We start from the raw sequence: 13,999 nt of genomic DNA, 5'->3' as shown, positions 1-13,999 counted from the left end.
TACTCTGCATTTATAAAATATAACACAGCATTGTAGAGACAACATAGAATATTTATATTATTTTATATCTCAAAACTGTAAAAAGCGAAGACTATTTTTGTTTTGACTTCCAAATGAAGTTTTCTCTGCATTTAACTTTTCCTGAATGATTCATCTGCATTTATTATACTATTAGAATCTGCATTTTGCATTTTTCAGCAAAAATGATCTATTTTGTCATGTTTTATTCATAGATCAAGTAGATGTTAAGAATAAATGCAAGACTTATTATATTATTTTTCTAGTTTGATTTCACTTCTTTATGTTTTTGCTTGTTTGTTTGGTTTTTGCATTTTTTTTTTTTTTCTATACCAGTGGTTCCCAACCTTTTCTGGCCCGTGACCCCATTTTAACATCACAAATTTCTGGCGACCCCAGACATTGTTTTTGATCATGTAACAGTTTGCTATACTATGTTGCAAATAAACGTTAATTTTAGATGACATTTAGTCTATATAATGTATATTATTATGGATGGAGGCAGAAAAGCCAGGTGTAGATTACTGCACAAAATTGAGAATTTTATTTTCCTCGGTCAGGATATGTACAGTCAGTCCAGCTTGTATTTACAGGGCTGACAATTAATACTGAACAAACAAGAACTCAAACTATAAATTATGAAAGAGCTGCAAAAAAACTTTTGTTGCTAATTACAGTCTAATAACGATAACAAGAAATTGATTTCCACTCAAACATGTTAGATTTGGTTTGTCAAGAACAGCCAAGTTATAGTAATATTATCAGTTGCAGTGTATTGTGTATTGTGTTGGCTGATATGTGACTAAAATAACAAAATCCATGAATATACAAGAGAACAGCTGTAGCATAACTGTCCACTGTAGTGATCACTATGCATGAAAGGGTTAATGAGCATCTAAATTACATAGAGGAAAATACATGATTCACAGTAAAAAATGCAAAAAAAACAAAAAAACAAAAAAAACAGAGGATGATATAATAACAGAGGGTAATAAACCACTTAAGAAAGGTTCAATAGAGAAAAAAATCATTTAGGAACTGCCACAAAATTAGCACTGGGTCTTTATAGTTTAATATAAAGAATAGAATATACTTACGGGTGCCATCAAAGTGGTTTGCAATGGAGTCCAAAAAGGTATTTTGTGGGGCGAGGAGGCCTTTCATCACAGGCATCTTGGACCAACTGTATGAGGTTCTCACAATTTTCCCAAAAAAGAACCTGAAAAAGAACCACAGAGCTTCTCTTTTCTTGAATAAATCGCTCTTCCTCAAGGCTGTGTCCAAACCCAAGTTGCTTCTATTCTATTCTATTCTATTCTATTCTATTCTATTCTATTCTATTCTATTCTATTCTATTCTATTCTATTCTATGTTGTTGAGAGGAAATGGCTAACTAGCATCACACAGAAATCGGAATTATTCCTCAGCGGAGAGGTCAGAGGTGTTGATCGTTAAAAAGACTTCATCTCAGCATCGAGGATGTGGCTGCTCATCTCTCTTCCCTCAGCATCAGTAAAAGCAAAGCCTCAGTGTAACTCCACTCACCACAGTTCCTGCCATCTCCAACTCCCTTGCCTCTCCCTTTCCCTCCCTCCCTCCCTCTGTCTCTCACACAAAAGCCATCCCCCTTTTCCACACACTGTGAGTTTATTAGTTATATCTCCTGCCTCATCTCTCCTACTTCTCACTTCCATGTAGAAATCACTTCCTTTCTCCCTCACACTCTCTGTACCTGTGCACATTTTGTCACCTCCTTCTGAGTTAAGTGTTCTGCTTTTGGTGTACAGGAGGCTTCCTCTAAACTATTATTATGTAGAAGGACGTTATATATGCAGTGACGCACAGGAGAGGAGCTCATCATATGCTTCTGTGGAGATCCTGCATCACAGAAAATAATAATAATAATAATAATAATAATAATAATAATAATAATAATAGCTTTATATAATAATCATCACCATCATCATCATAATCATGATAGCTTTATTTATATGATAATAATAATAATAATAATAATAATAAGAATAAGAATAAGAATAAGAATAAGAATAATAGCTTTATATAATAATAATAACAACAACAATAATAATAATAATCATCATCATCATCATCATCATAGTTTTATTTATATACTACTACTACTACTACTAATAATGATAATAACATAATAATAATAGCTTTAGAATAATAAAAGTAGTAATAATAATAATAATAATAATAATAATAATAATAATAGTAATAATAATCATCATCATCATCATCATCATCATCGCTTTATTTATATACTACTACTACTACTACTATTACTACTACTACTACCACTACTACTACTACTACTACTACTACTACTACTACTAATAATAATAATAATAATATCTTTATTTCTATAGCACCTGTGCTTTGACAGACAAAGCAGAAGGGCACAACAGTAGGATACGATATGCAAACAAAGACACTAAAACAGAAACAACACAATAAAACAGATATGTACAGCAAACACAAAAACATGACAATTCGAATAAATTGAGTGAATCGGAGTAAAGAGGGCAGGGATAACATAAGATGATGCTGTCAAAACAATGCAAAAATGAAGGAGCGAGATAAAACAACATCATGTATGAGAATATAAATGAATAACCAAACAAGATAACATTAAAAATTAAAAAAATTAAAAAGGGACAAACATCACATAAAGGCAAGTCTATAAAAATGTGTTTTAAGAAGTGATTTAAAAATAAGATGGTCGTTACATTTGGCTCTGAAATGTGCACAGAGCTTGAATTATATTTTCTTCTGGCTGATGCTGCAGGAGTATCAGCTGTGGAATCTGACTGCATCACATTTTCTTTGCAACATACACACCCTGACTATAACACACAGCTGTTACGTACACAGTTAGACTCAAATAAATGCATGTCTGGATAACAGTTTGTCATATAGCACCTTTACCAATTACCACTTTCCTCTACTGCTCCATATGGAGTTGAAAGGTGTTCTGCATCATGTCGGATCCACCGAGACCTGACATGTCATTAATGCATAGGAAGCACAATTACTGTGGATTAAGAGATGCAGTTGAAGTTAATCCTGTTGCCGGGCAGCAGATGTTGAAAAAGAGTCTCCATTTTATGCAGAGTTTTTTTTCCCAGCAGTTTAAGCAAATTCATAGATTCATACTGACTGAAACAGACTGAAAAAAAAAATGTTTTGGAGTCACTTTGCAGGCACTTTTCACAATGCAAATCATAAAAATGTCCTAAAAATGAGGTGCAAAAATGTGCAAAAGCCTATATCTGCTCATGCTATTGTCTCTATGGGAATCTTCATGCAAAAGTAGTTTTTACGGAGACTATCTAGAACAGGCGTGTCCAATCCTGGTCCTCGAGAGCTACTATCCTGCATGTTTTAGATGTACCCCTCTTTCTTTCAACACACCTGGTTCAAATGAAAAGCCTGTCATCAAGGTCTGCAGAAGCATGATAACAACTGTCAGGTGTGCTGAAGAGGGAAATATCTAAAACCTATAACAGGGGTGTCAAACTCATTTTAGTTCAGGAGCCACATTCAGCTAAATTTGATCTGAAATGGGCCGAACCAGTAAAATAAAATATAATAATATGTAAATAATGTCAACTCCAAACTTTTCTCTATGTTTTAGAGTGAAACAAGTACATTTACATTAGGAAAAGGTTTACATCTACAAACTATCTTTTCAAAAGATGTGAATAACATGAACAAACTGAAAAAATAAGTGTAATTTTAAGAATATTCTACTTCAGTTTATCATTTACACATGTACATTGTAATTTATACATCACAGTGGATCTACAAATACACAAAACATTTAGTAACAGGCGGAATCTTGTTAAAATTGTACTTACTTCTCTTAAGACATTTTAGGTTGTTCATATTTTTTCAGGTTATTCACATTTTTTGGGAGATTAATCTTTGTTTTAATGTAATTACGTGACAATATTTACAATTACAAAGAAAAAAATTGGAGTTGTCATTATTTCTATGTTATTATGATAGTATTTTACTGAATCCTGCCCATTTGAGATTGAATTAGTCTGAATGTGGAACCTGAACTAAAAGGATTGTTCATATCTTAGTGTAATTTTTGCATTTCGCGAATTTGTTTTAGTGTAAAAAAAGTAAAATTACATGAAACAAACTATCCTTTTACAAAAAATGGGAATAACCTGAAAAAATATGAACAACGTGAAATGTCTTGTAAATGCAATTTCATCAATATTATACCTTTTACAAAATGTTTTGTGTCATTGTGATTGTAATCTAAGTTGTAACGCACATGTGTAAATGATAAACCGATAAATTGATGAATATTGTTAAAACTGCACTTGTTTTTCTTAAGACATTTCAAGTTAGTCACGTTATTCAGATTTTTAAGGAACCAATGTAGTTATAAACATTATCATAACGCAGAGGTGCCAAACATGCGGCCAAGGGACCAAATCCGGCCCGCTAAAGGGTCCAGTCCGGCCCTTGGGATGAATTTGTGAAATGCAAAAATTACACTAAAATATTAACAGTCCTTTTAGTTCAGGTTCCACATTCAGACCAATTCAATCTCAAGTGGGCAGGACCAGTAAAATACTATCATAATAACATAGAAATAATAACAACTACCATTTTTTCTGTTTGTAAATGTAAATATTTTCATGTATTTACATTAAACAAAGCATAATTTCGCAAAAAATATGAACAGCCTGAAATGTCTTAAGAGAAGTAAGTACAATTTTTTTCTGTTATTAAATGTTTGGTGTGTTTGTAGATCCACTGTGATCTATATGTTATAATGTACATGTGTAAATGATAAACTGAGGCAGAATATTGTTAAAATTACACTTATTTTTTCACTTTGTTCATGTTCTTCACATCCTTTGAAAGGATAGTTTGCAGATGTCAACCTTTTTATAATGTAAATTTACTTTTTTCACTGTAAAACACCGAGAAAAGTTTGGAGTTGACATTATTTATATATTATTATGTTATATTGTTATGTATGTTATATTATTTTACTGGTTCGGCCCACTACAGATCAGATTTAGCTTGAACTAAAATGAGTTTGACACCCCTGTCATAACGTAATTTTACTTTTTTCACTGGTATTATTTTACTGGTCCGGCCCACTTGAGATCATACTGGGGTGAATGCAGCCCCTGAACTAAAATGAGTTTGACACCCCTGCTTTAGATGTACCCCGCTTCCTTTCAACACACCTGATTCAAATGAAAAGCCTATCATCAAGGTCCGCAGAAGCCTGATAAGGACTGTCAAGTGTGCTGAAGAGGGAACTATCTAAAACCTAAAACATGTAGGACAGTAGTTCTGGAGGACCAGGACTGGACACCCCTGATCTAGAACATCAGAGTCTGTTATTGTCTCTATTGTACATGACGAGAGCATTTCCACTGTCCTTTTTTGTTTGCAATTAAATGAAAGAAAAGCAAGAAAAGAAAAAACTAAATTCAAGCAACAAATTAAAATGACTAAAAGAGAATGAAATGTAGTAGGTGAATATTACGTGCTTTCTATGCATGATTGTCAAAGAGAGTTTTATGCATTAGTAGTAGCATTAAATGAATTATGATTAAATGATGATGGAAACTACTTTTCTACTGCATAATTACTAGATTACTACTGTTTCACTACCTTTAATCTGTTTTTTATTGCATCAGCACCATCTTGTGGTCGACTTTTTTCCTCACAATTTAAGATGATTTAAATCTCAGTCATCATAAAAGTTACATGCTCATGTATTGAGACTTTCTGCTCCGATGAAGCAACATTTGTGCTTAAAATAAAAACATATCAAGTTAATCTGTTCATATACATAAGTACATAAGGTAAATTAACATGCATTTGCTGTTAGATTTGGTGAGAAGTGTAAATGCATATAGGAGATAGCAGTGTTTTTCAACCTTTGGGTCGGGACCCCACGTTGGGTCACCTGGAATTCAAATGGGGTCACCTGAAATTTCTAGCAATAGATAAAAAAACAAAACAAAAAAACCCCCAACAATTTACTAATAAAAAAAATATATGGTGAGTTGACAGAGACAATCCCAATCCATAAAAGACATGACAAACTGAGTCTGAAACTGCAGCACTGTGGTACTGTTTATCTGTCAAATGTTCATTGTGGTCAGTTTCAGATGCTGCAGCTCTTTCATAATTCATAGTTTGAGTTTTTGTTTGTTCAGTATTAATTGTCAGCCTTGTAAATCCAAGCTGGACTGACTGTACATATCCTGACCAAGGAAAATCAAATTCTCACTTTGTGCAGTAATCTACACCTGGCTTTTCTGCCTCTGTCTATAATAATATACATTATATGGACTAAATGTCGTCTAAAATTAACGTTTATATGCAACATAGTATAGCAAACTACTACATGATCCAAAACTATTTAATTTTAGTAAAAAAAAAAAGTCTCTATTTTGAATGTCTGGGGTCGCCACAAATTTGTGATGTTAAAATGGGGTCACGAGCCAAAAAAGTTTGGAAACCACTGAGATAGTATATTTATAAAACAGTTCAAATTCAGTTATATCTGCCTCTCAAACCACCACCCTCCTCTCTATTGTGTGTTTGTTAAGGTGTTGTTTTTTGTCTTAATTCATTCTGTCTACCAATTATTTTTGCATTTGATACATCTGTGTAAGGCCTAATATTTTAAAGTAGGCACATGTATGTACAAGCTATGTCTACTCTTTATTTATTTATTTTTTTTTACATTTTTACTCTCTCTTTTCTATTTTCTGTTGGCTCAGTTATTATTTTTGTATATCACAGATTTGTTACTATTTGTACTTTATTGATTTTCTACTGCACAGAGACTTCGTTATAATGTACTTTTTCTTGGTGTTGCCCCTTCTCGGAGGGTCTTGGAGTTGGTTTGGGTATGGGGGAAAATTATATAAAAGGCAAAGTATAATGTATGCACTGTAATTCCACTTCTTTGTATGTACTGTTATATTGCTCAAAAAAGATTAAAAAAAAAAAAAAAAATCAGTTAGGCCTATATCAAGTGAATTTTTTTCTTGAATGGGTAGGTAGTAAATTCATCTATGTTAACACAATCAGATGTGACGCTGATACTGGAGACACACCCAAAGAACAGCACATTTTCAATTTATTACTGATTTTATTATTTTATTATCGCACTGCCTTTTACATATATGTACAATAGTACACATCTTTCTATTATTCTCTCATTTTACATTTAAAAAGACAAAATTCACAGGAAATCAGATTTTTGACGAGAGTAAAACATTTAAATCACCATTATTTTTAATTATTATTTTTTACCAACAGAGTCCCAGTATGTTTGTAAGCTCAGGTATTTTGTTTCAAACAGGTAAAGATGTTGTGATGGTGTTCCCTGCTTGCATTGTCCAGTCACTTTCCTGTTCTCCAACCCCCTCCTCAGTCCTCTTCCCCATAGTTAAGATTCCTGCCGCCTGGTTCTTGGAGCCGTGGAGGAGCTGATGCAGTCGACTCTGCAAACGATGCTCATCCTCTAAGCGTTTGCCCAAAGTGAGGATGCCGGCGGCCGCGTCACCTGTGAGGGTTCCCCTGTTTCCGGAGCGACACAGCAGCACATAAAGGCGACAGGACCGAGACGGCTGGCTGCAGCACTCGGCCACAGTGTGGGCATCACAGGCAACATGAGACAGCAACAGCATCAACAGCAACGCCAGGGCTTTCTGCTGAACACAAGACAAGAGTTTACCGACTTTTACACTGGCTGGTGTTTGGAAACTGGAGAAAAGATGGACATTTTTGTTGTCATTACTTTTATATATCAGTGAAACATATCTGCAACTGAGGATTTTTTGTGAAAATGTGCCCGGTTAGAGCTGAAAAGTGCATGAACAATGAGGTATTTATTCTACAAATTTAAAAAAAAATATATCAGAACTCATGTGGAAGTGGAATTTTTAGTCACAAAACACACACACTCTACAGTCAAAATGTATAATTGATTATACAGAACATAGTCATGAATAAATAATTTAATCTGTTTTATTTTATTTTTTAAATTTTATTTATTTATGTATTTTTTTAATTTTTATTTTTTTGTATTTGTTTTATTTTTTATATTATTTATTTTATTTTATTTTATTGATTGATTGATTGATTGATTGATTAATTTATTGTTTTACATTTTTATTTATTTATTCATTTAAAAAATAAATAAATAAATAATTTAATCTAATTTAACCCTCAATACTTACTTGCTCATTAACAACCAGAGCATAGGTCCAACCTGAGCTTTAAACGACCCAAAGCATTAAACCATGGAATATTAAAAATTCACTCAATAAAGCTTTGAAGAATATGTATGTATATATAAATATAAATGTGTGCATGTGTATAAATATATACACATATACATATACACTACTACCTGTATATATCCTATCCGTAGTACACACCTCTCATCTGTAGTACAGAGTTAGCTTTTGTATATTTCTTTTTGTATATTTTGTTGATTTCAGAAGTTCTCATAGTACTTTCGTAGCACATGTGTATTAATATTTTATTCTGAAGCCTTTGCACAGTCCTACTTTTCTTAATATTCTGTGATATTTTTCATTTTTGTCTTATTCTAGCGGTATTGTACCCGCGGTGCCATTGTACAATAGTGCCCTCCTGTGGTGTAACAGCGGCATTGCACCCGTACGCCCTCCTGTGCTGCAACATCAGGAGATCGATTGGACACACACGCGTCGGACACAGAAACGTCCATTATAATAGGATAGTCCTTTTGCACTAAGTGTATTGCCGTTAAATTGAACTGAGCTGCTAAATTGATTTTCATTGTTCCTGTGACAGTGACAATAAAAATCTATTCCATTCTATATAGATATATACGTATCAGGTTTGTACAAAATGCAGAATTTCAGAATTTAATTCAATTCAGTGAATGAATTGGAACTGACCCCACCCTACAGGTTGTTGAATTGAATTTGAATTTGAATTACAGGAAGTGGAACTGAATTTATTACATTTGATCATTTATCACATATCAGCTAGACAGTGATACTTTTAACATACATTTTTAAAATTCCAAATGGAAGTACAGACACAAACATTAAACATACGTTCCCTAATACTGAATAATTATCAATATCTTAATTTCAAAGTAATCAAATGAAACAATGTTCTGGTAAATGCAGTTATCATGTATTGAAGTACTTTACAGGGTAACGTTGTTGCATCTAATGGTCAACAGTTCCTCAGATGTTTTGTCATTGAGGCGGTATTGTTCTGGTCTGAATATCTGTATGAAATTCATGTTTTAACCCCTTTCGCCCTATCAGCCCGCCCGTGGGCTGAAAAAATTATATTAATATTCATCTACTATAAAAATATAATCATTCAGGACAATGGATGTTTTTTTCAACTTTTGCTCAAAGTTTAGACTCTAATGTTAATAAAAGTACATCAAAAGTGTATTTTAGTGCAAACTTTAATGTTCAAACATGATTTTTAATCTTTGTGGGGTGGAATATACGCTATTAAAAATCTCTGACACGAACAGTTAATTTAGGCATAACATCGTCAATCCAGCCGAAAAAAAACAGGCGAGGATAAAAAACTCTAATTTCTCTTTTAGTTTGTTACAGTTTACTCAGGCATAGTAATAGATACAATATTTTAGACAATGAGAAGAGATTCTGTGAGGTCTCTAAATGTCCATAGACACCAAGAACATCCATATGAACCTTATTATTATAAGTATTCTAAGTAATTCTTCGTTTACTTTGGGTATGTCTTTTTTGGCGTTTTTCCCCTGAAAATATGGTCAGGGTTAAACAGGTTAATCATATGTAATATATACTGTAAAGCTTCATTATTAAATAAACCTTAATTATGTACCATGAATTTCTTAGAATTTTATGGAATTCCAATTCTACTTCCTGTAATTTGAATTCAAATTGCAATTCCGCTTCCTGTTTGCAATCTCAATTCAAATTCAAGAATTTCGTTAGAATTCAGGGATCATTCTCACTTCAATTCTGAATTTTGTACAACCGTAATATGTATGAATGTGTTGTCTATGTATCTGTATATTTCTATATAATAAAGAATAATTTACTCCTTATCTTCGGGATGGTGTGAAGCAAAATAAATGTTTACTTCACCCGCTCCTTTTTGAAAATGTAGAGAAACTGTATTTGTTGCTCTTTATTTGAATTATATTTTTATTTTATTTTCTGGTTGATCGATCTATTGATTAACTTCTTTAGTTCTCTGTCTTCCCACGTATTAAAATAAAAGACTAAATTACTGTTAGTATTACACATGACTACATGTTTGATCACTCCTCAGAAAGTGTTCATAGTCCAACATAAAATCCATAATAATCCACTGAACAAAGGGAGATTAATAACTGCAACCCAAATACTATATATTTATCATATAAGTCAGATGAAAAACGATAAAATTGTGCATTTTCACAATAAAGTCAGAATTTTAAAATGACGCAAAAAGCCACCTGGAACTGAAAACATCCACTGAACTAAAATTTGTACTACTTTTGATCCATTCATTCTATCAATACATGCAAATATTTCAGGTAAAATGCAGTTTGTCTGTTTTTCAGCAGCATCAGATCTGACCCATTCAGTCGTATTTTGCAGAAAAAGTCACTTTTTCTTCAGTTTTCTCTGTTTTTACATAATAACCTTTCAATTTACTCTGAGCTTTTATGAACATCTATATGATCATTAAATGAAATAGAGGAAAATACCTGATTTTTGCTAAAAAGTGCGAATAGCAGAGGACAATAATGTAATAAATGCTGACAAATTGCTTAGGAAAGGTTAAATGTAGAGAAAAAAAAAAAAATTGTGAAATGCCACAAAAATAGTTTTAGGTCTTTAACCCTTTCATGCATACTGGTCACTACAGTGGACAGCTATTCTACAGCTGTTCTCTTGTATATTCATGGATTTTGTTGTTCTTTTCATTGTTTTTTTTTTTTTTTACACATATCTTTATTAAAGTTTTAAGACACTACGTATCTTTTCTGACATGAATTGGTAACATTATGTACATCTCTCCTGATCATAAACCCCCAGAATTACAAGCCCTCCCCAGAGTTTTCACACAATTTATCAGTAAATACATGTTTCTGTGTGTCAAAAATTAAATGTGTGGTGTCCAGCCGAGTGGACATTTTTGCAACTTCATGAAAAATAGGTTGATAAGAATTTTTATTGTTATTATTATTATTTTGATTTTTTGATTTTTTTAAAAAATTTTTTCAATTATTTTTATTTTATTTATTTATTTGTATTTATTTTTCAGAAGAAAATTTTCAATCGCATTGTTTTTTTCATGCCTAAAGAGGAATAAAAACACTCAGGAAAAAAATTTGATTAAGGCTCTCATAATTCGTGCATGAAAGGGTTAAACAAGCTGAAAATACAAAAAACAAAGGTACAAATGCAAATAGCTGGAACACAAGTATTTGGTTACCATGTAAGATAACAATAAATATATGTTTTTTTTACCATAACACATAATAATATTGAATATTGCTAAAAGATGTGAACATTTTAACAAAGCAAATAATCAGGATGCGTTATCTTACAGCTATTCATACTACAATGCAAAAATCTCTTTTACATTTCACAAAACTCAGTCAAAACTCCAGCCACCGTACCCTGTTAGAAGAGTCCATCCCAGCAGCTTTCTGGAGGTCGGTGAGGAACCACTTGTGGCTTGTGAAAAGAGAAGTCATCTGATCTTGTTCTGTCCTCAAGTGAAGAACCAGTGTCTTTTATAATCCTGTCATGTACACCACATCAACCCTGTGTGGACGTCATCTCCACCGTCCAAAACATAACAAAAAGCCCCTCTAATTCTCATGTCTTTACCTTCTACTCATTGGAAGGTTGAATATTATGTTAAGCTTACGTTCACTAATTAGTCTTCTGCGGCAGATCATCTCCAAGACACTTCTCTGGATCTTTGATGATCTGCAGGTATGGCTTTGTGTCTGCATGCCAAAGGTTTATTAAGACACACCATTATGTTGACTCAATGAGGTCATATGTCCAATGAGTTCTAAAAAAAGCCCCTTACAAATAAAGAAAAGCCCAGGTGCCCTTTCCTCGGTTTTAATGGCAAGCCTATTTAAGTCATGTTAATGAGCTTGTATGGACTTTATCCTATTGTACAAAAGGTGTCATATTAACAGTTACTATGTCAGTTTGAGCATTTTCTTGCTGCTATACAGAGCAGTCACTCATTAGTTGAACAGTGTTGAAAAATTAATGGGGCCACAACTGAAGAACACCCACCTATGGTACCGAACACAGAGGACATTTACACACGAGCTTTGATTATGGCATACATTCAGCGTAGCATTGTTTTGAGAAGGTTACCAGGGTTCCAGCGGGGTCTTACAAAGTCTGAAAAGTCTTGAATTTACAAATCTGTATATCAGCTAAAATTTGCTTAGAGGTCTTATTTATGTCTTTGTGCATAAGAAATCAATAGAAGTGAATCCCCAAAGGAACTTTGTGTTGGTAAATGCAAGTTATGCAAATTTACAGGATTTCAGTTCTGTTGCAACATGTTAATGGTCATATGAACTATGTTTTCAGCTCAAAAATGTCCAATTTCATCACAATTAATGTTATATTTTCATGTCACAAATGGCCAAGTTATATTTTAACTGGATTGACCTGAAAAACAAATATTCTATTCTTTTAGATTCCCCAGTTTTTCTTACAAGATTCTATACTACATATCACATGTTTTATTTTTACAGGTTGCAATATGGAGTATGGTGCTGATCCATCCTGCTAATGTTACACCAATACATACATTAAGAATGTCACACGTCACTTTTGAAATCAACAGTTTTCTAATAATAAGCATTTTTATAAAGAAATAACAATTCTATATTGTTATTTACTCTTTAGTATGATGATAAACTATACAATAAATAGTTATGATACTAATCTTTGCACAGGGATCATTTGAGGAAACGGTGACATGGCTGCCGAGCATCAGTATGATGGGATCCGTAACAATCATGTCACATCCGTCCACTGCCACATTTTGTGTTTTTGTGTCAGCTGTTATTGTTTTAGATCCACAATACTAACATTTATCCACTGTCACGTCCGTCCACCAGCAAAAGTTTTCACATACACGTGCTATTCCAAATCCAATATTTCTGAAAATATAGCTTCCACTGTCAAATAATATCAGTAGTCTGTGCACAAATGGATTAGCATTATTTCAACACAGTTCTATGCATTTCTTACAACTTTTTTTTTGGACAAAAATGGCCACTCATTTGACCCCCTAAGTAAATTTTAGCCAATTTAATACCTAAAAAAAAGTCTTTAAAAGGTATTAAATTTGATATGATATGTCTTAAGTTATGTTGCCGTAAATTTGTTCATTGGATTGTGTTTAAATGTGTCTGGGAAATGTCCAAGATGCAAAGAAAGTAACCCAAGTCTACTTGGTCCCACCCAACACTTTATGTTGAAATTAGGAACCAATTATCGCTGACTTTGCAGCCCAGGTGTTGGAGTAAATAAATACATTCTCGGAGTCGCATATTTTTGCCAGTATGGCTGTGAAATAGGCATTAAATTCTGTAGTAGTAGTCTTAAAAATGAGGAGTCTCCTGATTGGTCCGTCATGAAAACCCCGACCCAGAGTCCTCGATATATATCAGAGTTGTGACACTTACATGGACCCCCGTTGTCAACGAAATATGCACCTACTTCCGAGTCATGGAGGGGCCAATAGTTCCAAACCTTGAGTGTAACGCCATCGGAACACATTCATTTCTATTGCAGCTGATCTATCAACTCCAGCGGTAAGTTAATAAGATATCGTCATTTAAATTATCGAGCGTATTTCCTGTATTAGCAGACATTCATTAGCTAGCTTGACTTGGCCAGCTGTTGAGATT

The 13,999-nt window shown here is 33.2% G+C and overlaps 1 protein-coding gene and 1 pseudogene across 1 annotated transcript; both read right to left on the bottom strand.

Moving 5' to 3' along the window:
* Window positions 1-1,318, bottom strand: part of LOC115424787 (potassium voltage-gated channel subfamily H member 4-like) — a 63,137-nt pseudogene extending 61,819 nt beyond the window's left edge.
* A 5,970-nt stretch (window positions 1,319-7,288) lies between these two features.
* Window positions 7,289-12,054, bottom strand: hcrt (hypocretin (orexin) neuropeptide precursor). The gene is made up of 2 exons (XM_030141873.1): window positions 11,723-12,054; window positions 7,289-7,751 (listed from the first exon to the last, which is right to left on the bottom strand). The coding sequence occupies exons 1-2, from the start codon at window positions 11,798-11,800 to the stop codon at window positions 7,395-7,397; spliced, it is 435 nt and encodes a 144-aa protein (XP_029997733.1). The 5' UTR covers window positions 11,801-12,054; the 3' UTR covers window positions 7,289-7,394.
* Between the last annotated feature and the right edge of the window lie 1,945 nt (window positions 12,055-13,999).

This window comes from Sphaeramia orbicularis, chromosome 8 (assembly GCF_902148855.1).
Source record: "Sphaeramia orbicularis chromosome 8, fSphaOr1.1, whole genome shotgun sequence".
Taxonomy (NCBI): domain Eukaryota; kingdom Metazoa; phylum Chordata; class Actinopteri; order Kurtiformes; family Apogonidae; genus Sphaeramia; species Sphaeramia orbicularis.
This window is presented reverse-complemented; position numbering and strand designations above follow the sequence as displayed.

Coding starts and splice junctions, on each gene's coding strand:
- hcrt (XM_030141873.1), bottom strand. CDS start 11,800: ATGACTTCTCTTTTCACAAGCCACAAGTGGTTCCTCACCGACCTCCAG. Junction 7,752..11,722: donor GGATGGACTCTTCTAACAGG/GTACGGTGGCTG, acceptor TGTGTTCAGCAG/AAAGCCCTGGCGTTGCTGTT.